The 25,816-nt window shown below is 52.1% G+C and overlaps 1 protein-coding gene across 1 annotated transcript; it reads left to right on the forward strand.

The window, feature by feature from the left end:
• Window positions 1-1,432: 1,432 nt before the first annotated feature.
• Window positions 1,433-19,596, forward strand: DISP2 (dispatched RND transporter family member 2). The gene is made up of 8 exons (XM_004751097.2): window positions 1,433-1,622; window positions 8,568-8,897; window positions 9,173-9,202; window positions 9,336-9,459; window positions 9,743-9,858; window positions 10,028-10,155; window positions 10,511-10,608; window positions 12,353-19,596. The coding sequence occupies exons 1-8, from the start codon at window positions 1,510-1,512 to the stop codon at window positions 15,614-15,616; spliced, it is 4,203 nt and encodes a 1,400-aa protein (XP_004751154.1). The 5' UTR covers window positions 1,433-1,509; the 3' UTR covers window positions 15,617-19,596.
• The last annotated feature ends 6,220 nt before the right edge of the window (window positions 19,597-25,816 follow it).

Here is a 25,816-nt window from a genome sequence, read left to right on the forward strand (position 1 = left end):
TCCTCACCAATTTAACCCCATCATATACAGCCAGACTTGATGGGCCTCCTGAGGTTCCATCTAGATGCCTCGCACTACAGATCAAAAGACTTCAGTGAATCCCGACTGTCCAGCTGTATTTCTCACCATTCCCTAAAAAGACAGTGACCTTTCCAGCCTCCTTAGCTTTGCCTATTTCGCCCCCACCCCCGCCCCTTCCCCACCTCCAGGTCAAGAATACCTTCCCTCCCAGCCAGCTTCCTTCCCATATTGAGGCTCTACCACCAATATGAAGCCTTCCCTAAAGCCCATGAGGAAGAGAGAGGTCCTATTTGTACGCTGCACCCTTCTCTGTAGTTTTTATCAACCATCACAGGGGCCTGACCACACCCTACCCAGTCGGCTCTAGTTTATGGGCTGGCCTTTTATATCTCCAGCCAAACTGTAAGCTATTCAGGACAGGCCCACCACTCCTACACCTGCCTCTAGATTCTCCCACCTAGTGACCTATGCCTTGCATAGAGTGACACATACGCACAGTTTAAGGATACCTATATTCTAAATGCTCATAGGTTCTGACTCCCTCCCCAGCTCCACTCCTCAGCCATGGCACCTCCCTGCACATTCAGCCAGCGTGCTTGCTGTGAAACCCTTTCCATCCAAATCCCACATCGGGAACCCTCTCCGCCCCCCAACTCCCAGGCTTTTCACATCACCCATATCTATTCTAGAACTCTACCCAGGCCTATCCCAGGCCCTTTACTCCCTCCCCTCCCTCATAGGCGTTCCCTGATGGTGGAGCAGCAAGTGTCTTAAAGTGAGTGGCTGTTAGGTACCTCCTCGTTTGAAGTGGGGTGATTATAAGAAAAAGAGCTGTGAATTCTCTTTTCTCCCTCTTGCCACACCCCATACTCCCATACTCCGCACTTGAATCAGAAGCCAGGCTCCAGGTCCGAGGGTTGCAAACCCAAGTCCAGGTCCAGACAAACGTGAAGACAAACCCAACCTGAACAGTGCCTTAGTCCCACTGGGGAGGAGGGTGTTGCTGGGCAAAGCCGAGAGAAATGTGGGACTTAAGTCGCCCAACCTCTCAGCCTTTCAGTTTCCTGCACTATGAAGTGCGGGTGTGGAAGTTTCTTCCTCTTTCTGGCTGGAAGAGTGCGTTTCAAACAGTGAGGCTCTCCGCACGGTGCCTGGAGTCGCGCTTCCTGGTCCCTTAGGGGAGGATCGATGTCCCTCTGGAAAAGGCCAATGTGCGGACTACAGCCAGCCGGCCGGACTCCTAAAAGCTCTCAGACCTGGCCTGGGTAGGTCCCAGGTCTTGAAGACAGCAAGCCTCCAGCGCGGGGCAGCAGGGCCGCCACAAGCCTCTGTCCCCGCCCCTCCGTTGCCGCGCCCATTGGCTGGGCTCCTTGTCGGCCCCGCCCAGCGATCTGTCCGACTGGCGCAGACGCATGCGCGGGAGCCAGCCGCCGCCGCCGCCGCCACCACTTCAGCACCAGCGCCCGGACAGCGGTGCCGCCCACGGGCATGGACGCTGGTAGCGGCGGCAGCAGCCGCGGTCCGGCTCCCGGCCCAGGTCCGGAAGGGGAACAGCGGCCCAAGGGGGAGCCCTTGGCCCCAGACGGCAGCTCCCCGGACAGGTAGGGCGGACCGCTCCGCAAACCCAGCTCGCAGACCTTCCCAACACCCCCGCCCCAGGTATCCCCGTAGCCGCCATATGTGTACCTCATTCATTCCCCAGCCCCTCCCAGAGCCCCTTCCAGCGCCTCAGAGCAGCCGGCCCCCTGGCCACGCCCTCATTCAGCCGGGTCAATTTTCTCTCTCCCTGATACCACCTACTGCGAGTCCCCAACGCTCTCACTGTCCCAATACCTGCCCCACCCACTGTTCCTACCTTACCTCTAGTGCCGGGGTCTCCTCCGACCCTCCAGCCTCAATAACCCCTCCCTCCAGGCCCTGCCCCCGCATCTTCTCAGTAAGCCCCAAGCCCGGGGAAGCCTTAGTCTGGGTTCCAGCATGGCAGTGTGCTCAAAGGTGCGTGTGTGACATAGACGGGAGGATCCCCCAGGTGTGTGTCCTGGGGAGAGCAGACCCTCGCCGCCACGCCAGGAACTGTCTTTGTCCATCACCGTCAGTCCCCAGTCTGCCTCCATGGCCGGCTGCACACGTGTCGGCTTGAGTCCCCGCGTGTGGCGGCTACCAGCACTCACTCGCTGGAGGCGCAAGGGTGGGCAGGCTCAGGCTCAGGCTGCGGTTAGTACCATCCCTGAGGGAGTCCCAGGCTGGCAGGACAGTAGGAGCATCTTCTCACTGAGGGCCCAGATATCAGTGCCTCTCCTCCACCTTCCCCCACCGTATATGTGAGGGAACAGCCCAGCCAGGTAACAATATGGCGCAATTTCTGTGCCCTGCCCGGTCTGCCACCCTCAGAATCCCTCCCCTGATATGACACTGTCTCTCTCTCTCTCTCTCTCTCTCTCCTGCCTGGACTGAAATAAGAGGCATTCTTTGGGGCCAAAAAGCAGAGATGGACATATACTGCCTTAGTTAAAATGTATGTTCTGGACCTCAGAGCAAAGAGGCGGCCCCACAAGTAGAAAAAAATGTTTTCTTCCCTTTATTGTCAACACTCAGCCTGGATAGATTTAACCACCTGTCACTCTGAAAGGCACAGAGCTTTCTTCAAGGGAGTGAGACACAGGATGGATGTGTTCCCTGGACCAGGGGGCTGCCTGGGACTATTGCCTGACCAAAAAGCCAAGGATGGACAGGACAGGACAGGGGCCTGGGGCCAGAAGTCTCCCTAGAAGGGGCCAGAGAGTCATTTGCTGCCTTGGATATTTCATTAAGGATAAGCCTTGTCTGGTCTGATCACTTCCTTTGCATGTGGGGTCATTCCTGGGCACAAGAACCACTGGTTCTTCTTCAGCAACTCCTTGGGACCTCTGGCCTCTCTCTGAATTTCCCCAGAGACCCTGGTCACTAATCAAGCAGAGGGACATAGTTCAATTCTAGAAACAAAAATATGTTCATTGTGAGCTAAGAAGTGCTCTGGAGTTAGATACAGAGTGAATAAAACAGCATGTGTGTTTAAGCACACCCATGGTTCTTTACTAATTCATTGACTACAGAGCAATTTTAAATAGTTCATTCTCTGTGTTTTTGAAACTACCTTTTTATTTTCCCAGTGGCATGACTGCTCCCTTATCCATCTTGGCCACTCTGCGGGATCACATGGAAGTCCATATGGCTCTGTGTCTGTGGGCCTGGGGGTGTCCTTAATGTGCATGTATTTACCTCTTATGAGTCTCCCAAGTGGGTGGCTCTGGGTGGGGGGCAGCCCTATCAGCCAGGCACTGCCTGCTTTCACTTTGGCCTTGAGGAAGCCTGCATCAACACTTTCCATCCCCTTGCCTGCCTGCCCCAGTCACTTGGGATACAGGCCTGCCTAGGAGGTGGCTCACTCTTGTCAGAGCCATGGAACTGAGGGGGTAATAATGAAAGCCGCCTGGGGAGGCAAGGCCTGGGGTGTTTAACTTGTGTTATTACTAGATCTCCTGAAAACTGAGAGCAGCAGAGGCTGGCAGAAGAAAGCTTTTATTCTCAGAAGAGTTTGGCTCTTCTCCTTGGGAGGGTTGAGACAAAGGCACAGTTCCTAGGGGAATGCGAAGGGTTTTAAATTCTGCCACATTGACAATGATGAGCACTGTCAAGAGGATGGGATTTGGGAGAAGCTGACCTTAGGTCCCTGGAGAGGGGGTGAGAGGGTTGAGAAGAAGGGGCTGGGGTCAGGGAGACCCCAGTAGAAGCAAACCAATGGTAGAGGCTGGAATCCCCCTTGAGCAGAAGGCAGCTAAAGAAGGGTGCAGGCTTATGAACTTTGGTAGACTGGCTAGGAGGGAGTGCTCCCTCTCTCCTCCAGCACCCCCATAGTGCTAGCTAACCTTAATAAAAAAAAAAAAATCCCCACACTCCAGCTGGGGCAGGGGAAGCCTGGCTCTATGTACTCAGTGAGTGCTCTAAGACCATGGGCAGCTCAAATAGACACCCTGGCTGCCCCACCCTCCTGACCCTTGGAATGCAGGTTTGCTCTAAGGAGGGAGACCAAGGGGGGCCTGGATGGCTCAGTCAGTGGAGCATGTGACTCTTGATCTCAGGGTTTTGAGTTTGAGCCCCACATTGGGTGTAAAGATTACTTTTTTTTTTTTTTAAGATTTTATTTGTTTGACAGAGAGATAGAAAGAGAGCACCAGTAGGCAGAAGGGCAGGCAGAGGGAGAGGGAGAAGCAGGCTCTCCATTGAGCAGGGAGCCTGATGTGGGGCTCGATCCCAGGACCCTGGGATCATAACCCAAGCTGAAGGCAGTCACTTAACCAACTGAGCCACCCAGGTACCCCAGTAAAGTTTACTTTAAAAAAATAAAACCTTGGGGTGCCTGGGTGCCTCAGTTGGTTAAGGGTGTGACTCTTGATCTCAGCCCAAGTCTTTTTTTTTTTCTTAAGATTTTATTTATTTCGGGGCACCTGGGTGGCTCAGTGGGTTAAAGCCTCTGCCTTCAGCTCAGGTCATGATCTCGGAGTCCTGGGATCGAGCCCCACATTGGGCTCTCTGCTCAGCAGAGAGGAGCCTGCTTCCTCCTCTCTCTCTGCCTGCCTCTCTGCCTACTTGTAATCTCTGTCTGTCAAATAAATAAAATCTTAAAAAAAAAAGATTTTATTTATTTCACAGAGGAACACCCAGTGAGAGAGGGAACACAAGCAGGAGAGGGAGAAGCAGGCTTCCAGCCAAGCAGGGAGCCCATGTGGGGCTCGATCCCAGGACCCTGGGATCATTACCTGAGCAGAAGGCAGATACTTAACAACTGAGCCACCCAAGTGCCCCTCAGCTCAGATCTTGATCTTAGGTTGAGTTCAAGGCCCATGTTGGACTCCACAGTGGGCATGGAGCCTACTTAAAAAAAAAAAAAAAGAAGAAGAAGAAGAAAAAGAAAAGATAAAAAATTAAATCTTGTAGCACCTGTGTGACTCAGTTGTTTAAGCATCCAACTCTTGATTTTGGATCAGGTCATGATCTCAGGGTTATGAGATCAAGCCCTGCATGGGACTCAGCCCTGGGTGTGGAGCCTGCTTAAGATTCCCTCTCTCCCTCTTTCTCTGCCCTTCTATCCCCACCATGTGCTCTTTCTCCCTCTCAAAAAAAAATAATAAATAAAGGGGAGACCATGACTAATGGGTCATTCTCATGCCTTCGGGATAACCCAGACCAAAAGCGGTGTCCAGCATGTGATAGGTGCTCAAAAGAAACCTGCAAGGGGCATCTAGGTGGCTCAGTTGGTTAGGCATCTACCTTTGGCTCAGGTCATGATCCCAGGGACCTGGGATTGAGTCCTGCATCAGGCTCCCTGCTCGAGGGGAGTCTGCTTCTCCCTCTACCTGCCTCTCTCTCTCTGTCAAATAAATAATTTTTTTTTTTAAAGACCTGCAGGGGTGCCTGGGTGGCTCAGTGGGTTAAGCCTCTGCCTTCGCTCAGGTCATGATCCCAGGGTCCTGAGATCAAGCCCTGCATGGGACTCAGCCCTGGGTGTGGAGCCTGCTTAAGATTCCCTCTCTCCCTCTTTCTCTGCCCTTCTATCCCCACCATGTGCTCTTTCTCCCTCTCAAAAAAAAATAATAAATAAAGGGGAGACCATGACTAATGGGTCATTCTCATGCCTTCGGGATAACCCAGACCAAAAGCGGTGTCCAGCATGTGATAGGTGCTCAAAAGAAACCTGCAAGGGGCATCTAGGTGGCTCAGTTGGTTAGGCATCTACCTTTGGCTCAGGTCATGATCCCAGGGACCTGGGATTGAGTCCTGCATCAGGCTCCCTGCTCGAGGGGAGTCTGCTTCTCCCTCTACCTGCCTCTCTCTCTCTGTCAAATAAATAATTTTTTTTTTTAAAGACCTGCAGGGGTGCCTGGGTGGCTCAGTGGGTTAAGCCTCTGCCTTCGCTCAGGTCATGATCCCAGGGTCCTGAGATCAAGCCCCACATTGGGCTCTCTGCTCAGCAGGGAGCCTGCTTCCTCCTCCCTCTCTGCCTGCCTCTCTGCCCACTTGTGATCTCTGTCTGTCAAATTAAAAAAAAAAAAAAATCTTAAAAAAAAAAAAAGGCCTGCAGAATAAAAACCTTAAAGAAGAAAATGTCCACACTTATGTACCTTCCCTTTGGCCCACAGAGATGGGCCAATAAAGTCTTTTATCTGCAAGGACCTTGGTTGCTATATCTACTTTATGGGTAATCTGAGGGCTTGCTTTAGAACAACTTTGTCAAACTCCTCTTTTTCTAAACAATGAGTTAGTTAAAAAAAGAAAAAAAAAAGGTATCAGTGATTTAAACCATGAGATCAAATGCTGATGCAGCTTTCGAGTAAAAAAAAGGCAAGTATGTGTAATTATATATGTAGTGAGTGTCTCAAGGTGTGAGAAGTTCTAAAACGGAGCTATATTACCTGAGGTGCCTAAAGAGGTCAAATTGTAAATATAAATATACTTCTTAAGCTGCATGCTCCCCACAGCCCTGAGTGCAAATGAGGGCGGGGGGACAAATGTGTCTTCCCTATGCCAGGCTCTGACAGGGAGCTCATGTATGTTATACCTTAATTCCTGTACCAACCCCAAGAGGGGGTGTTACCATCATACTCTCGCTCAAGACAAGGATGCCAGCACCCCAAGAATTGTGTGTCTTTCCCAAGGCCTCAGAGGTAAAGGATAGTAGAGTCAGCAGCCCACCTCCAGTGCTCCTGCATTTTCCCTTGGCATGAAGGTTGTGCTTTCCCAGACTGCTATACCAGCCAGCCATGCTTCCAGGAGGAGCAGGAAGAGCTTGCCTCTTCTTCCCAGTTCCTCTACTTAGTTTCCAGGCAGAACCCAGCCTCCCTGGGCAATGTCTGCTTGCCGCCAGGACAGGGACTCTGGCCTCTATCCGCTTTGGGAGTGCAGCAGGCAGGTCTGAAAGCCACAGGTGGGTCAGCGTAAACCACACAGCTACACAATTTCTGGCAGACCAGGTGAGTCCAGTGAATGTGGGGAGGAGACAGGGCTCTGCCAGGGCTTCCTAGTCCAGAACCTCTCTGGGAGCACCCCATAGCCCTCAGGGACTCTGTTCTGCAGCCATCTACTCCTGTCCCAGGTCTGGCAGTCCTGCCACTGGGGGGGACTTTGCCTCCCCATGCACCCAGGGAGTGGAGCTGCGTCCATGCCCTGAATACTGTCCTTGTGAGTAATTCTGAAAGAAGAATCTATTGCTGATTCCTCCTTGGCACGTTCTTTGGGGGTCCCAACTCCCTCTCCCAGCCATATACACTCTTGCAAAGCAAACCTTCTGTCCTGTGGCCCAAGGGTGGAGGAAGGGCAGCACTCACAGCTGCCATACCTTCTGTGACTACCCCCACCCCCTCCCCCATCTAAGTTGGGCCTTCCTTTTCAGTGCTCTGTGACTTGGACTCTGGTCAACATCTCCCACCCACTATGAGTGCCTGGTAGACAAGGATGGACTTTATTCATCCCAGCATCACCATTAGCAGCCCGTCTAGGGCTCAACATTCACTCAACAAACATTCCCCGAGCCCCTTCCGAGTGTAAGAGATGAACAAAGCCATGAGACCCTGCTCTCCCAGAGCTCACATTCCATCGGAGAGGCAGGCTCAAAACAGGACACTGGATAATGTCCGGTTGTGGCAAATGCTGCGAAGAAATATAAAGCAGGTGGGGGGATTGAGAGCTGGCAGGTGGTTAGTTGGTTGGGGAAGGCTTCTCTAAGAATGTGATGGTTGGACTGAGACTAAAGGGAGGCTCTGAGCCATCCAGTTATCTCGTGGAGGAGACCCCAAGCTGAGGAACGAGGAAGTTCAAAGGCTCTAAGGTGAGAACAAGATTGCAGTAGGTGCTCAATAAATGCCTGCCAAGAGAATGAGCAGGTGGCTGCAGCAGAAAGAGTGCAGGACTGGGGTGCCTGGGCGACTCGGTCAGTTAAGCACCTGTCTTGGGCTCAGGTCATGATCCTGAGGTCCTGGGATCAAGCCCCAAATCGGGCTCTCTGCTCAGCAGGGATCCTGCTTCCCCTGCTCTCTCTCCCTGCCTCTCTGCCTGCTTGTGATATATCTGTCAAATAAATAAAATCTTAAAAAAGAAAAAAAGAAGAGGGGGGAAAGGAAGGAAGGAAGGTAGGAAGGAAGGACTGGAGCAGGACTGCAAGACAGAATGGGTTTAAGGCCCAGCTCTTGTCTCACTGAACCTATTTTCAAATATAGAACAAGGAAAGTATCTCCCCTGTAGGGTTTTGTGAGTACACAAGATCATACATGTAAAAACACAGTGTCTGGCATGTAGCAGGCTGCCAATAATGTTTTTTGAGTGCATGGACAGGTAAGTGAATGAGACAATGGACTCAAGAGATAGGTTGGGGGTGTATGGATGGAGGCTGTGCCCCCCTCCCCTCTCCCCTAGGACTAGTAAGAACAAACCTAAGCCCTGTCTCCTTGTCTCAGGGCATGGGGTGGCCCAACAGCACCCCCCACCCTCATCACCCTTGTCTCCTCTCCCCCCAGGTCCCAGAGCAAGGCTGTGGCCCCTGAGGCAAGCCCAGAGAAGAGCTGCTCCCTCCAAAGTGGCCCCCCGGAGGATCCTTCCAGTTCTTCAGGACCCCCACCAACAACTTCCACCCTCCAGCCTGTGGGCCCGTCCAGTCCCTTGGCCCCTGCACACTTCACCTACCCCCGGGCACCGCAGGAATACCGGGGAGACAATTCCCTGCCAGGGCTTGGGGACCGAGCAGCTCTATGCTCCCACGGCTCCAGCCTCAGCCCTTCACCAGCCCCCTCACAGCGAGATGGGGCCTGGAAGCCGCCATCTGTGCAACACCATGTGGTCAGCGTCAGGTAAGGAGGGATCCAGTAGCCTGCAAGCTTCCACTGGAAGATGGGGCAGGGCTTAAAAGTGGGGTGAGCCCCCCGGGCTCTGGACTCCTTCATTAAGAGGCAGCCCAGGATGTCCCTGAGGGAGGAGGCAGCCTGGATGGAGGAGGAAGGAAGGGTTGGAGCTTGAGAGTAGAACAGCCTGAAAGGATGAATACCATCTTGCTCTGTCCCCACACCATACCTCCCACCCTGCAGGGGGGCTCTGACAAGCAAGTGTCTTTTCTTCTCTTCCACAGGCAGGAACGGACCTTCCGGATGCCAAAGAGGTAGGCCTCTGGGCCTCTGGCCCCCTAGGGGTGACTAGGTGGGCACCGAGTCTGGCCCTGCCACCCCTTCCTGGTGACGCCTAAGCTCACACACCCAACACCAGTTCCAGTGGCTTCTCTTCCTCTTTCCCAGCTATTCCCAGCTGATTGCTGAGTGGCCAGTGGCTGTGCTGCTGCTGTGTCTGGCTGTCATCCTCGTCTGCACCCTGGCTGGACTGCTAGGGGACCAGCTGCCCGACTTCTCCAAGCCCTTGCTGGTAAGAGGCTAAAGGGAGGAACAGGGACTCCCAGGCCTAGCCACCTCAGCTCAGTCTGGGGCAGAAAGTTGGAGTGACCCAGCTGGGGGGCGGGATGGCACTGGACTCTTGACCCCCAGAGTGAGTTGGGGGAGATGGTAAAGAGGGGATACTCTCATCCAATAATCCAGAAAGGCAGGCTGGCCTTCCCTGCTCCAGGGACCCAAAGGGGCAGAGCCAAGAAGGGCCAGATGGGGCATTGCTCCTTTTGCCCACCTGATCTTCTCTGTCCCTCTCCCTGCAGGGCTTTGAGCCTCGAGACACAGACATTGGCCGCAAGCTGGTAGTGTGGAGAGCACTGCAAACCCTCACGGGTCCCAGGAAGCTGCTTTCTCTTTCCCCAGACCTTGAGCAGAACAGGTACTGGGTTTCCATCTTTCCACTGTTAAAGGGAAAGGGGGAATGAGAGAGGACTTCCCAAATTCCAGGTCAGAGGGACTTGCTGGGGTTCACTGGGAAGGGGTGTCTGGCCTCCTCTGAGTCCCTACCCCTTGATGGTGCCTGGCATAGGTTTTTCTCTCTACCTTAGTTCCAACGCCCACACCACTCTGAGCCCCACACCCTGGAGCAGTACCCAGGAGGGCTTAGTCCGGCCTCGAAGGATGGTGGAGCCCCTAGAGGACAGAGGGCAGGAGAACTTCTTCTGTGGCCCACCTGGTAAGCAGCAACCTGGCCAGTTCCTGTCTTTAATGTTGGCCCCCATTGTACCGACTAGAACTGGAGGGCCCAGGAGAACAAATCTGGGCAGTCAGAAAAGGAAGGAGGCCAGCTGGCCATGTTCAAGTCATAGAAGTTGGTTTATAGTCAGGAGGCTGAGCTAGGCCTCAGCTGCTCCAGCCACATGAAATCAGGCTGGGTGGGGGTGGCGGGGCACAGAATTGGGCAGCCAGGCACAGGTTTCAGACTCCTGAGAATCTGAGCCTCATAAGGCCCTGGGTGTCTTCCCTCCAGTGGGCCCAGGACCTGATGCTGAAGAGCTGAACCCTGGGTGTGTTGGGGGGGTGTGTTGCAGAGAAGAGCTACGCACAGCTGGTGTTCATGTCCACCTCGGCAGGCAGCCTATGGAACCTGCATGCCATCCATTCCATGTGCCGCATGGAACAGGAGCAGGTGAGCTCGCTGGGGAGGTGCTGTGGGTGGGAGGTGAGGCAGGGGGAGAGAAGGAACTCTTCTTGGCCTAATCCCAAGGAAATACAGTTGAGCCAGGACTGCTAGGGTGGACTGGGAAGAGTATTCCCTGCTCAGAAAAGTCTTCCTGTCCCTGTTGAAAGGCTCCAGGTTCATGTGGGGAAAGAAGAGTCAGCTCTTCTTAGAGAAGCCAAGACACAGAGACTAGCAGAGCCTGGGGATTTTCAAAAGGTCCTGAAAAGGGGCCCCTGGGTGGCTTAGTGGGTTAAAGACTCTGCCTTCAGCTCAGGTCATGATCCCAGGATCCTGGGATTGAGCCCCACATGGGGCTCTCTGCTCAGCAGGGAGCCTGCTTCTGCTTCCTCCTCTTTCTGTGCCTGCCTCTCTGCCTACTTGTGATCTCTCTGTGTCCAATACATAAGTAAAATCTTAAAAAAAAAAAAAAAGGTCCTGAAAAGGAGCCTCAGGGGCTGTTGTGGAGGCTCCAGCCCAAGGCCTCCTCCTGATCAATCCAAGCAGTGCCAATCCAGTTCCTCTAATCCAGGGCCAGATACCACCATAACATCTGAAGAAAGGTTTGTTTCCAAACAGTGTAAACACCATTGAATAGCTCAAGGCATCCACACAAGTGTATCTGACATTCCAAAAGACACTGGTTAGGAACACGTGCCCTGGAGCTAGACTCCTGAATTCAAAGCCAGTTCTCTCTCTCTCTCTCTCTTTTTTGTAAATAAGAATTTATTTATTTTTTATCTGAGAGAGAGAGAGAGCTGGGGGAGGAGCAGATGGAGAGGGACAAGCAGGCTCCACCCTGAGCGTAAAATCCCACATAGAACTGCATCCCAGGACCCCAAGATCACAACCTGAGGTGAAATCAAGAGTTGGACACTCAGCCAAATGAGCCGCCCAGGTGCCCCAAGGCCAATTCTAATACCCCCCTAGCTGTGTGATTGTAGGCACATTTCTAAACCTCTCAGTGCCTCGGGCTTTGGATGTAGAAAATGGGACAAATAATAGTACTTTTCTCATAAGGATGTTGTGACAACTGAACAAGACAGATTTGCCTGGCAAATTGTAGAATAATGACTGGCAATAGAAATCTCTCAGTAAATGTTGCTATTGTCACCATGATCTCAGGCCCAAGGCCATATAGCCAGCTGGTAGCAAAACAGGGCCTCGGATCCCCAGGCCAGTGCCTTCCAGGCTACACCAGCTGTCATGATGTGTTAATACCAGGTGGGAGAGAAAAGGAGGCATGAGGTCTGAAAAAGAAATAGCTCTGTCACTAAGATGGGTTAAGAGCCCAGTGGACAGAGGTAGGAGGCTATGTTTGGCACTGACCCTGAGCCTGGAATGTTCTGGTCCCTACTTTTCCCCCTGTTTGCTTCCAATTCCCTGGACCCTTGACCCATCTGTGGCTAACACTGTCACTTCCCCTCCTGGTTTAGGCAGGGCAGAATTGGGGTGTGCAACTTGCAGAGGCCCTTAGGGCAGGACCTCTCAGAAGGAGGCCTCGGACAGCATTCCTGAGGCTCCCCTTTGGTAGTCAAGATGTAGCCAGGAACTGAACACAGCTCTAAGATGAGCCTTGTCTGCTGGGCTGTCAGGATACCTCTCTGCCTTGGCCCTCTAGGTGAGGTGTCCCTCGGCCCTCTAGGTGAGGGGCGGGGGAAACCTGGGCCCCTGCCTTGACCCTGAGCTCTCTCCTGCTCTGTGTGCTGTACAGATCCGCTCCCATAGCCACTTTGGGGCTCTGTGCCAGCGTACGGAAGCCAACAAGTGCTGCCCCAGCTGGTCCCTGGGCAACTATGTGGCTGTGCTCTCCAACCGCTCCTCCTGCCTGGACACTACTCAAGCCGATGCAGCCCGAACACTGGCCCTTCTGCGGGCCTGTGCCATCTACTACCACCGTGGTGCCCTGGTGCCCTCTTGTTTGGGCCCTGGACAGGACAAGCCAGCACACTGCACCCAGGTGCCCACCAAGTGCTCCCGGAGCAGTGCTGTCTACCAACTCCTCCATTTCCTGCTGGACAGAGACTTTCTGAGTCCCCAGACTGCCGACTACCAGGTGCCCTCCCTTAAGTACAGCCTGCTCTTCCTGCCCACTTCCAAGGGGGCCTCCATGATGGGAATCTACCTGGACCGCCTCGCAGTGCCCTGGGGGCTCTCTGACAACTACACGTCCATCACTGGCATGGACCTGGGCCTCAAGCAGGAGCTGTTGAGACACTACCTGGCCCAGGACACGGTGTACCCCTTGCTGGCCCTGGTTGCCATCTTCCTCAGCATCGCCCTCTACCTGCGTTCCCTCTTCCTCACGCTCCTGGTACTGCTGGGGGTGCTGGGCTCCCTGCTGGTCGCCTTCTTTCTCTACCGGGTGGCCTTCCGCATGGCCTACTTCCCCTTCGTCAATCTGGCAGCCTTCGTTCTTCTCAGCAGCGTCTGCGCCAACCACACACTCATCTTCTTCGACCTGTGGCGCCTCAGCAAGAGCCAGCTGCCCTCGGGTGGGCTGGCGCAGCGCGTGGGCCGCACAATGCACCACTTCGGCTACCTGCTGCTGGTCTCGGGCCTGACCACAGCCGCGGCCTTCTACGCCAGCTACCTGAGCCGCCTGCCGGCCGTGCGCTGCTTCGCCCTCTACCTGGGCACGGCAGTGCTGGCGCACCTGGCGCTCACGCTGGCCTGGCTGCCCGCCTCCGCCGTGCTCCACGAGCGCTACCTGGCGCGCGCCTGTGCGTCCCGGGTGCAGGGCCCGAGGGCCGGCAGCGCGCCCCGGCGACTGGCGCTGGCGCTGCACAGAAGGCTCCGCGGTCTCCGGAGGGCGGCGGCCGGCACCTCGCGCCTGCTCTTCCAGCGCCTCCTGCCCTGTGGGGTCATCAAGTTCCGCTACATCTGGATCTGCTGGTTCGCCGCGCTGGCGGCAGGGGGCGCCTACATCGCCGGCGTCAGTCCCCGCCTGCGGCTGCCCACGCTGCCGCCCCCCCGCGGCCAGGTCTTCCGGCCCAGCCACCCCTTCGAGCGCTTCGACGCTGAGTACCGCCAGCAGTTCCTGTTCGAGCGGCTTCCTCAGGGCGAGGGCGGCCATTTGCCCGTGGTGCTGGTGTGGGGCGTCCTGCCCGTGGACACCGGCGACCCTCTGGACCCTCGCAGCAACAGCTCACTGGTGAGTGACCCCACCTTCTCGGCCAGCGGCCCCGAAGCCCAGCGCTGGCTGCTGGACCTCTGCCACGGAGCTCAGAATCAGAGCTTCTTTGGCACCCAGCCCGAGGGCTGGCCCACGCTCTGCTTCATGGAGGCCCTCCAGCGCTGGGTGGAGAGCCCCGCTTGTGCTCGCCTGGGGCCGGGCCTCTGCTGTGGCCACTCTGCCTTCCCTTGGGCACCCCAGCTTTTCCTTCACTGCCTCAAGATGATGGCTCTGGAGCAAGGCCCCAACGGCACCCGGGACCTGGGGCCCCGCTTCAATGCCCATGGCAGCCTGGCTGCCCTGGTCCTGCAGTTCCAGACTAACGTCCAGTATAGTCCAGACTATGGCCAGGCCCACCGCTTCTACACTGAGGTTAGCCACTGGCTGGCGGCCGAGCTGGGCCGCGCACCCCCCGGCCTCCACCGGGGCTGGTTTACCAGCCATCTGGAGCTCTACAGCCTGCAGCACAGCCTGAACACTGAACCAGCTGTGGTGCTGGGCCTCGCGCTGGCACTGGCCTTTGCCACACTGCTGCTGGGCACCTGGAACGTTCCACTGAGCCTGTTCTCCGTGGCAGCTGTGGCGGGCACCGTGCTGCTCACTGTGGGGCTACTGGTTCTTCTCGAATGGCAGCTCAACACTGCTGAAGCCCTCTTTCTCTCCGCCTCTGTGGGCCTCTCGGTGGACTTCACAGTCAACTACTGCATCTCCTATCACCTGTGCCCGCACCCTGACCGCCTGAGCCGCGTGGCCTTCTCCCTGCGTCAGACCAGCTGTGCCACGGCAGTGGGGGCCGCGGCCCTGTTTGCGGCCGGGGTGCTCATGCTACCTGCAACCGTGCTGCTCTATCGCAAGCTGGGCATTGTCCTGATGATGGTCAAGTGTGTCAGCTGCGGCTTTGCCAGCTTCTTCTTCCAATCTCTGTGCTGCTTCTTTGGGCCAGAGAAGAACTGTGGGCAGATCCTCTGGCCTTGTGCCCACCTGCCTTGGGACACTGGAACTGGAGAGTCAAGTGGTGATAAGGCAGGCCGCCCACGGGCAGGGCCAACGGGAGGGGCGCCCGGATCATGCTCGGAACAGTACGAGCTCCAGCCCCTGGCACGGCGCCGGAGCCCCAGCTTTGACACGAGCACAGCCACCAGCAAACTGTCCCACCGGCCCTCTGTGCTCTCTGAGGATCTCCAGCTGCATGATGGCCCCTGCTGCTCCCGCCCCCCACCGGCCCCTGCATCCCCGAGGGAGCTGTTCCTGGACCACCAGTCCGTCTTCAGCCAGTGCCCAGCCCTGCAGACATCCTCCCCCTATAAGCAGGCGGGCTCCAGCCCCAAGACCCAAGGCAGGCGGGACTCCCCAGGCCAGAAGGCTGAGCCTGCGAGGGCCTCACCACAAGTCCCTGCCCACTCTCCCAAAGCCAAGGCTGTGGAGCCTCCTGATTGCCTCTGCTCTTCAGCCAGCACCCTAGAGGGCCTCAGCGTCTCTGATGAGACCTGTCTGAGCACCTCGGAGCCCAGTGCCCGAGTTCCAGATTCTGTTGGTGCCTCCCCAGACGACCTGGATGAAACAGAGCCAACTGTACCCCCCGAGCGGGGCCAGCTGAACGAAAAGCGGGACACCCTATGGCTGGCGCTGAGGGAGGCCGTGTACGATCCTTCGGTGCCTGCCTCCCACCAGAGCAGCTCATCCTGGAAGGGCCGTGGGGCCCCGGGGGATGGCAGCCCTGTGGTGCTGCCCAACAGCCAGCCAGATCTGCCAGACGTTTGGCTCCGCAGGCCCAGCACCCACACTTCAGGCTACAGTAGCTGAGGGAGGCCCAGACTAGGGTGCAGAGCCTGTTGGAGGCTACGAGGTGGCCCCAGACTGAAGCTCAATGGTGTCTCCCCACCTCAGCACGGAGAGGTTTCACCATCCAGCTGTGGAGTTTAAACCCTGCCCCATGTGGGTCAGCCTCGGTCCAGACTGCTGCTTACTCCCCACATCTGGAAGATTCAGTGGGGTGGATCTTGGGAAAGAAAGGTCAAAGGCTTGTGTCTTGTGACTTGCTGATCTCTCGTCTGCCCCCCCCCCAGCAACGTAATGCCAACCAGGACCTCTAGAAGGGGGAAGGCCAGATTCGTGGCTCTAGATAACAGGGGGAGGCCAACCTGGCCCCCAAGCCAAGTGGGTGTGAGGGACCCAGTTCCTGGGACCCTGCAGTGCACCTTACCAACCAGAAGAGCCCTGGGGAACCCCAACAGCCTCCGGGACCTCACATCTTTCAGGGGCTCTTTATCAGGACACTCCCTTCTCTTCAGGGAGCTTCTCTGGGCCAGAATTAGGCTGAGGCCTCTTTCCTGAATGGCCTTACCCCCTCACACTCCCTATGCTGATCAGGAATTTGTCAAGGCCGGGTGGAGATGGCTGCTGGCAACGAAGCAGGGGGAGGAAGGCCAGCCAGCCTCAGAGTGTCGTTCAGTTGCAGAAACAGTCCCTTGTGGGGAGCAGGAAGCGTGTGCTCCCCTGGAAACAAACAAGAACCCTTTATATCCTGCATCTTTTCCTTTACACAATACTTAACTTGCATACCCATGTCTCCTTGGAATCTCACCATTTCACTACGGGGTAGCCTGCAATTAGCCAGATCCTCCCCCACACACACACCCCTGGTTTATAGGTAAAGTCACTGAGAATAAGTAAGGTTAAGTAATTGATTCACAGTCTTAGAGCTCATAAGTGTGGGGAGAGGCTTCCTGCCTTGATCCACTGCTAGAATTCCCACAGTCCTGGTTACCCGTCCCAGGGCATTGGCCTGTAGTTAACTTGATGGTTCACCTTGCAGGTGTTTCTGAGGATACCCCATCCCGCCCCTCTTCAGACCTCTGTCTCCAGACAGCGCTGTACTCTGAGCAAGCCGCGCTTTGTTCTACATCTGCCCCGTGCTTCCCTCCAGATCCACTGAGAACCTCCAGGCTCTGGGGCATCCTGGCGGAGCTGATTCCCCGGTTCCGGGGCATGCTTCTTCCATGGCCGCAGTGTGTGGAGAGGCAGAGGGTAGTAGAGGTTGAACAGAATTCAGCAAAGGCAGGGATCAGGACGGTCCCTTTGGGGAGTGTACGAGTCTGAAACTCTACCCCAGGTCAGGGAAACCCCAGCTTCCTATAGGCAAGTCTGCCTGGGGGCACTCAGGAGACCAAAAGGTGACTCCCCGTTCCCCAAAGCAGAGTCACTCTGCAAAGTTTTATGCCATGTGAGAGTTCCTGGCCCTTGAAGCAAATTTACTTGAACACCTACTCTCATGTGGAACCACGAGGAGACAGAGGCCTGGAAGGGAAATTGAACACCTACCCTTGAGGGGCTCACATGCTAGCTCTTCCCTTAGGCATGGATGGGTCACTGGTGGCACCATGCAGTGTGGGCTGAGGGCCATGCCTGTCACCATTCATATTGCTGGAGGTCAGGTACCCAGGACCAGTAACCAGGATGGCTTCCCTGAAGGGAGACAACTTGAGCTGGGCTTTGGAAGTCCAAGTGTCTCAGACTGGAAGGGACCTTAATGATCATTTATTCCAGCAGCTTTAAAGCTTTGTAGCCTCAGGATCCTTTCTTCAAAGATTCCTTGTGTGGAAACACAGTTACAAAACAGATAAGAAGCAGGGACTTCTGGGGGAGGGTGCTGGGTGGGTGTGTACAGAGTCAGCTCAGCCTCCCTTTCTCCAGGGCTTCTTGGGGGCCCTGGAGAACCTCACAAGCTCCCAGTAGCTCTAACAGAATGTGGTGTGAAAACCACCAATCCAGGTCATTTTACAGATGAGTAACACAGAGAGGAAGGGATTCTTCTAGGGCCAGACACTTTGTGACCCAGCTAGAGGCAACTCAAGAGGTGTTTCTGTTATGTTTTGTTTTGTTTTGTTTTCCTATATTCTTGAGACTTACCTCCCACCATAAGAAGCCCATGAGAAGTGGAGCAGAAATCCAAATGACACATAGGAGTTCTGGAAGCACGAGAAGACCATGGGTGGGAATGACAGGCTACGTCATTCCTACGTCAGCTCCTCTGCAAGCTGAGAAAATCAAACCCATTTGACCCCTGACCACCAGGAAGAGGAGGCAAGGATGAGGACCTAACTTGCACCTATTCTCTGGGAGGTCTGTGGGACCACTCTGTCCTCATGTCCAAGTGGAATTCCCTGTCTCTGGCCTGGGGCTGCTCATCAGGGTCTTGGTTTCTCTGCACCGTGGACCGTGTCCTTCTGTATCACACACCCACGCCTTGAGAGCCCTGGTCTCATCTGGGACAATCAGCCAGAGGGAGGAGAAGGTGAGCCCTTCCTTCTGAGCATGAGCAGAAGTTTGGGTTTGACTCAAAAAAGAGACCAGCATTTTAATTGTTTTTTCCAAGCACCTCATCAAGGCTTCTGCCTTGTATTGTGGGGGTGGGCAGCAGGGACCTGGACCAAATGGACCTGCTCTTCCACATCCTTTTTGTCTTGCAAAGGGAGACATGGTATCTGGGACTGGAGCTTTGAAATTTTGCCAGAACACAACCACTGAAATGTCAGAGAGAATACAGAGGGGTGGGTAGGGTGGGCATCAGGGATGTGGGCACAGCTGAGGATCCTACGCAGAGATTTCTGGGTCCCATTCTTGCAGGCCACATCCACAAAACCCAGCAGGAAGGCTGATCAACCAGAGTAGCTGAGGTACAGACTGGATTTGGTCTTTATACCACTGGGCCCCAAAGACTGGAAGACCCCAGCGGTAATCTAAAACACCACCTCACTCCCAGAGTGGCCCACACCAACAGCAGGCAACCCACATTAGTGGATAATCTAGCCTGCCTCTCCAGCCCCAACTCTGAAAAGCAGGATTTAAAGTATTGTCAATTTCCTGTAAGTTTCAGCAGACCTATTTGCTTCATTACATTATCAGTGGTTACAAGGAGTATATGGCTCAGAAGCATGCTGAGGCAGGGGAAAACCAGCTAAAGCATTCATGTTTGCTCTGTGAAATTCAAGAAATGGTTTCTTAACACTGAGACACTTTAAAATAGAACTACATTGACACCCATTTGGGACTTAAGGTCCTTTCTCCTATTTGTGCCACAGATCCTTGAACTTCCACTCAGAGTATGAGTACTTGTGCTGTATGTTTTTAAAATGTAACTTGGTTTACTTTGTCACTATGGGAAAACCCATCCTTCCATGGCTGTGGTGCTTTGTTGACAATGATGGAGACTGGTTTGACTAGCAGACTCTTAGATTGGCACATGGCATAAGTGATACCATGATACTAAGGCAATATCCCAACCTAAGCCCGATTCTAAAAGAGACATCTTGCAAGAGATTTATAAGCCAAACTTCCTTAGCCCCATCTAACTCATTCCATTCTTCTCCCATTGCATGACAGGATAGAGAAGCAGGTGAGAGGTATCAGGAAAGAAGATGCATTGGTTTACAACCTTCACACATTTATCTGGAGAGTTTCTGATCTTTTCTTCCATGGTGGCCTTTGATAATACATATGGGCAGTGACAGCTCTCTGACACCCCATCCCATCTATCAGGACTCCATTTGCTTGGGGATAGAAAAAGCAGGTATTCCTCACCCTTTCCACACACACCCTTGATCCCAGGGACAACTATAACTCAAGGTCAGGAGGTGTTTCTGCGTAAGAGAAGAGAGTATAACTCAGTTCGATGGGAAGATGAAAAACAAAGGAAAGCCACTCTGTGCTATGTAAATGACTGGTTGTCCAAAGCCACTCTGCTGAAAAGCCCTGGAAGGACCTTGATAAAGCTGTAATCATTATCAGGCTTCTGTGTGATTATTCAGTTCTGTGCCTTCTTCATTTAAGAATTCAAATTCAAGAGTGAAAGGCTGATACAGAGTGCATTTGTTTGAACTGAAAAACAGTAGCAGACTTTTATGATAGAAAGTCAGTCTGGGTGCATCTGGGTGGTTCAGTTGGTTGAGGATCCAACTCTCATGATCTTGGGGTCATGGGGTCAGCCCGCATAGGGCTCCATGGCCTGTGGGGAGTCTGCTTAAGATTCTATCTCTCTTGAGGCACCTGGGTGGCTTGGTCAGTTAAACATCTGCCTTCTGCTCAGGTCATAATCCCAGGGCCCTGGGATCAAATCCCACTTTGGCTCTCTACTCAGCAGGAAGACTGATTCTCCCTCTGCCTCTGCTGCTCTCCTTGTTTCTGCGCTCTCTGTCAAATAAATAAAATCCTTAAACAAAGATTCCCAGGGGCACCTGGGTGGCTCAGTGGGTTAAGCCTCTGCCTTCGGCTTGGGTCATGGTCTCAGGGTGCTGGGACCAAGCCCCACGTAGGGCTTTCTGCTCAGCAGGGAGCCTGCTTATTTTATTAAGCTATTTTATTTAGTTAAGTTATTTCATTAAAAAATAAAATCTCTGGGGCACCTGAGTGGCTCAGTGGGTTAGGCCTCTGCCTTCAGCTCAGGTCATGATCTTAGGGTCCTGGATCCTGGGATCAAGTGCTGCATCAGGCTCTCTGCTCTTTCTCTCTGTCTGCTGCTCTGCCTACTTGTGATCTCTCTCTCTCTCTCTCTCTCTCTCTGTCAAATACATAAATAAAATCTTTAAAAAATAATAAAAAATAAAATCTTTAAAAAAGAAGATTCTCTCTCCCTCTCCCTCTGCCTCTTCTCCCCCCAATCTCCCTCTGAAATAAATCTTTTTTTTTTTAAGATTTTATTTATTTATTTGACAGAGAAAGATCACAAGTAGGCAGAGAGGTAGCCAGAGAGAGGAGGAAGCAGGCTCCCTGCGGAGCAGAGAGCCCGATGTGGGCTCGATCCCAGAACCCTGGAATCATGACCTGAGCCAAAGGCAGAGGCTTTAACCCACTGAGCCACCCAGGCGGGGCGCCTGGGTGGCTCAGTTGGTTGGACGACTGCCCATGCTCGGGTCACGATCCCGGAGTCTTGGGATCGAGTCCCGCATCGGGCTCCCGGCTCCGCAGGGAGTCTGCTTCTCTCTCTGACCTTCTCCTCGCTCATGTTCTCTCTCACTGTCTCTCTCTCAAATAAATAAATAAAATCTTAAAAAATATATATATAGCCAAGGGGCGCCTGGGTGGCTCAGTGGATTAAGCCTCTAATGATCTCAGGTCATGATCTCAGGGTCCTGGGATCGAGCCCCACATCCGGCTCTCTGCTCAGTGGGGAGCTTGCTTCCCCCTCTCTCTCTGCCTACTTGTGATCTCTCTCTCGCTCTCTCTGTCAAATAAATAAAGTCTTTAAAAAAAAAGAAGATAGTCAATCTGATTTGGCTGATGGGCACAGAGGTTTGGCTTTGCACATAGGATATACAGTGGGCATTTTCCAAAAATTGAATGATTTAAATCTGCAGCTCCATGGTTTGAACAAAAATACATTTAGAGTACATATTACAACTTCCCATTTCAGACAAGATGGAGTAGCAGAGACCAGATTTGCCCTCCTTCCAGAAACAATCAACTAAGCATAAAAACTATGAAACAACAGTTTTCAAGATGGTGGCCACCAAACAACAAAGACAGTGATCCCTGAAAGACAAGAAACAGATGAGATGAGCCCTATGATTGCCTTAGCTTATTGCTTTAGAGAGTTTCCAGGATGAATTGCAGGGAGGGAGAACACAGGCAGGGCCCTGCAGGCTCCTTGAACTGAGGAGATAGCTCAGAGTTTGTGGCAATCCAAACTCTGTGCTCACAACAGAGTGCTGGTGAGAAAAAAGGTGCATTGAGAGAGAATTCTGGAAAGGGCCCCTCCCCCCCAAGTATTCAGCCGAGCACTACTTATCATGGAAATGTTAGGAAATTACTTGAGACTAAGGAAAGAATCATCCGAAATAATTAGAGGGAACAGTAGCCAATATTCAGAAAGGACTGGAACAGTGACTGTTCCCATCAATCAGATTGGAAAACCTCATAATTTTAAGAAGCATTGGTTGGAGTTCTTAGAAGAGTCTTGCCTTAGCAGTGGGGACAATTTAGCCCCAGTTTATTTATTTATTTTTTATTAATCATAGTTGTTCATCCCATTTAATAAATTTTAAAAGCAACACCTGAAGGGATCAAACTATTTCTAGGTGATGTAACTGCATCTCAGAACAAACCTCAAGAATGTTTACAGAAGGGCTGCCTGGGTGGTTCAGTGGGTTAAAGCCTCTGCCTTCTGCTCTGGTCGTGATCCCAGGGTCCTGGGATTGAGCCCAGCATAGGGCTCTCTGCTCAGCAGGGAGCCTGCTTCCCTTCCTCTCTCTCTGCCTGCCTCTTTGCCTACTTATGATCTCTATCAGTTAGATAAATAAATAAAATCTTAAAAAGAAATGTTTACAAAAATACAAAAACAACCAGCATGTGAAAACACAAAATTTACAGTGCCTGAGGTCTAATAAAACATTAGCAGTCGTACAAATAAGCAGAAAAATGTGAACCATAGTGAGGAGGAAAACCAATTGACACCAACCCAGAATTGACACTGATGTGAGAATTAGCAAAGAGATTATTATAGCTGTATTCCATATGTTCATATAGCTAAGTAGAGACTTGGAAGATATTTTCAAAAATATGCAAGTTGAACTTCCAGAGATGGAAACAAATGAATGAGATGAAAAGCCATGAGATGATGGCTTGATGAAAAGCCAATGAGATGATGGAATTAACAACAGTTTAGATACTGCAGAAAAAAAGATTAGTGAACTTGAAGACATGAAACTAGAAATTGTCTAAAATGAAACACCAAAAGAAAACAATTTTAGAAATGAATAAAGAAGTACATAATACATAATAGGTAGAAAGTTGGCTTTTTAAAATATTTAAAATTGGGGAAAATGCAGGCATCAACTAAAAATGGGTGAGAGGGCATATTGTTTTTGTTTAATTATATGTGAAGGTATGTGAACAAAAAAATAGATGATCTTGAAAATGCTACTCCAGGTTCCATCTTCCTTCTCCATTTGCATATGACTTTGCTCCTGTGATCATCCCCTCTCCCCCTGAAGCATCCTTTTCCTCCTCTCAGCTAGCTCATTCCCCTTAGTACATGTATCCACCAGTAGCTGCATCTTGGGGAAAACCCTTCCTTGACCCCCACAACCCAGCACCACAGTGACTGCCCAGTTGCTCTACTCCATTCACAAAGTTTCTAATGTCTGCATCTGCCATCCCAACTTCCTCATCTCTCATGTACTCTTTAACCCACTCCAATGCGGCTTCCACTCAGACCCACCTCTCCACCAGAATTCCTTTTGCTGTGTTTGCCAATGACTTCTTTATCAGTTATTCTCTATAGTTTACCACTCCCTCCTTTGGCAGTTTTTACCACTTCCTGCTCCTTGGCTTCTAAAACACCACCCTTTTTTGTTGTCTTATTACCTCCCTGGCACCTCTTTATCAGTTTTTTTTGGCTGACAGCTTTTCACTGCAACTCCTAAATGTTACTATCCCTATCCTTGGCTCTCTGTAGACTCTGTACACTTCTTCCCCTGGTGATCTCACCCAATATCTCAGCTTTTTTTTTTTTTTTTTTTTAATACATCCACATATACCCAGATCTCAAGAGTAGATCTCTAACCCAGATTCCCCTTTGGGCTTGAAGCCTATATTTCAAACTATCTACTTGACAGCTCCACTTGAATGTCTGAGAGGCATTTCAAGTTAAATTCAAAACTAAGCTCTCAATCTCCCAGCAACATAAAATAGTGACGCTTTCCACACAGTTATTCAAGCCTGAGAATTCTCCTTAAGACTTCCTTCTCAGAGCACCTGGGGGGCTCAGCGTTCAGCTCTGAGTTTTGGCTGGGGTCATGATCTCAGGGATCCCAGTTGTGGGATCGAGTCCCACTTTGGCTTTGGGCTCCATGCTTGGTGGGAGTCTGTTCAGAGAATATCTTCCTTTGTCCCTCCCCTCATTTGTGCTCTCTCTCTTTCTCTAAAATAAATAATTTTTGAGGGGCACCTGGGTGACTCGGTCAATTAAGTGTCTGCCTTCAGCTCCTGGGGTCCTGGGATAGAGTCCCACATCAGGCTTCCTATTCAGCAGGGAGCCTGCTTCCCCCTCTCCTTCTACCCCTCGCCTTTCTTGTGCTCACTTGTGCTTGCTCATGCTTGCTTATGCTCTCTCTTTCTTTCAAGTAAGCAAATAAATAAATAAACCTTAAATAATCTTTTGAAAAGAGTCCTTTCCCTTCTTCCCACATGCAGTCCAACACCGAGTCCTGAGATTCTATGTCCAAAAGCTGTCTTAAATGTGTCTGCTTCTCTTCCACCCTTGTGGTGTCTAAATGGAGTGTCTGTCCAATTGGAACGGGGCCTACAGAATGTAGGGCAATGATCAGGTGGAAGTCGGTGGCATGGGCGGTGAAAGGATTCGCCTGAAGCAAAACAAAAGAGATAGACATTTATTGAATATGCCACAAGGGAGCCATGGGGAGGACAGCAGAGGAGAGGTTGTCTGCCAGGAGAGAGTGGGTGGGAGCTGTTTTTAAGGAAGGAAGGTGAGGACAGTTTGAGACTATGGAATCTTCCCTTTTTTGGTAACTGTGCCTAGTTGTAGGAGCCCATTGGTCAGTTAGGACCTAGGGAGGTTTTGAGGTGGGTGGCCTGATGGGTCCGTCTGTATTCAGCCAGGTGTTGCTGTGGGCTCTTCCTGCATTCCATCGCTCCAGCCTGTTTGCCTCAAAGTGGCCTCTGCACTCTCACTATTACCAGCACCCTCATGGCCAAGCCACCATCATCTCTCATGGGAATGATTGCAGCAGCCTCCCAACTATCTCTACAGTTTTGCCCTTACCCCCTTCAGACCTTTCTCCATGAAGTAGTCACAGTAAGCTTTTAAAAGATAAATTGAATAACATTCTCCTGCTCTAGTATTTCAATGACTTTCCATTACTCTTAAGATAAATATCTAATCTTGGGACATCTGGGTGGCTCAATCGTTGGGTGTCTGCTTTCAGCTCAGGTCATGATCCCAGGGTCCTGGGAATGAGACCCTCATTGGGCTCCCTGCTCAACGGGAAGCCTGCTTCTCTCTTTCCCACTCCCCCTTCTTGTGTGTTCTCTCTCTCTCTCTCTCTCTCTCTCTCGCTGTCTCTGTCCAATAAATAAATAAATAAAATCTTTAAAAAAAAAAAGTAAAATCTAATCTCTTCATCTTCAGTCTGCAAACCTTGCCATTTGGCTTCTTATTTCTCCAGCTTTATCTGTACTGCTTTCCTCCCATCTTTCATTCCCAACTAGTCATTCCTGCTTTGTGACTTCACATTTTTCCTCCCTCCCCCACTGTTTATCTGGTTAACTCCAGTCACCCTTTAAGAATTTTATTTATCTGAGAGAGAGTGAGAGGGCACAACCAGGGGTGAGGGGCAGAGGGAGAGGGAGGCAGTCTCCCCACTGAGCAGGGAGCCCCGTGCAGGGCTTGATCCCAGGACCCTGGGATCATGATCTTAACCGAAGGCAGACACTTAACCCACAGAGCCACTCAGGTGCCCCAGACTCTCATCCATCTTTCATTAATCAAATATCTCCTTAGATGTCTTTCCTGACTATCCAATTTCAACTGTTTCCCCAATTTTCTCTCTCATAGCACATTGTGCTTTTCCTTCATAGTTTTACTACAATTGGTAAATATATTTATTTGAGATTTTTTTGAGATGTAACTAATAAGTTTGTGTGTGTGTTTTTTTAAAGATTTTATTTATTTATTTGACAGACAGAGATCACAAGTAGGCAGAGAGGCAGGCAGAGAGAGAGGAGAAAGCAGGCTCCCTGCAGAACAGAGAGCCTGATGAGGGCTCAATCCCAGGACCCTGGGATCATGACCTGAGCCAAAGGCAGAGGCTTTAACCCACTGAGCCACCCAGGTGCCCCAGTTTGTGTGGGTTTTTTGTTTCCATTTTTTAGATTGTAAACTCAAGGAGGACAAAGCCAAAGTCAGTCTGGATATTTGTTACTTCTCCTCCATCTGTCCTCTTAGAAGAATGGTCTGGCACACAGCCGGCGCTCATTAAATATTTACTG

This window comes from Mustela putorius, unplaced genomic scaffold (assembly GCF_011764305.1).
Source record: "Mustela putorius furo isolate JIRA1106 unplaced genomic scaffold, ASM1176430v1.1 tig00003898_pilon_pilon_pilon, whole genome shotgun sequence".
Classification (NCBI taxonomy): domain Eukaryota; kingdom Metazoa; phylum Chordata; class Mammalia; order Carnivora; family Mustelidae; genus Mustela; species Mustela putorius.

What these genes read in the sequence shown, in the direction of transcription:
- DISP2 (XM_004751097.2), top strand. Translation starts at nt 1,510, where the DNA reads ATGGACGCTGGTAGCGGCGGCAGCAGCCGCGGTCCGGCTCCCGGCCCA. An exon ending in CTTCTTCTGTGGCCCACCTG is followed by an intron (nt 10,156 to 10,510) that starts GTAAGCAGCAAC and finishes GGTGTGTTGCAG; the next exon opens with AGAAGAGCTACGCACAGCTG. An exon ending in GCCGCATGGAACAGGAGCAG is followed by an intron (nt 10,609 to 12,352) that starts GTGAGCTCGCTG and finishes TGTGCTGTACAG; the next exon opens with ATCCGCTCCCATAGCCACTT.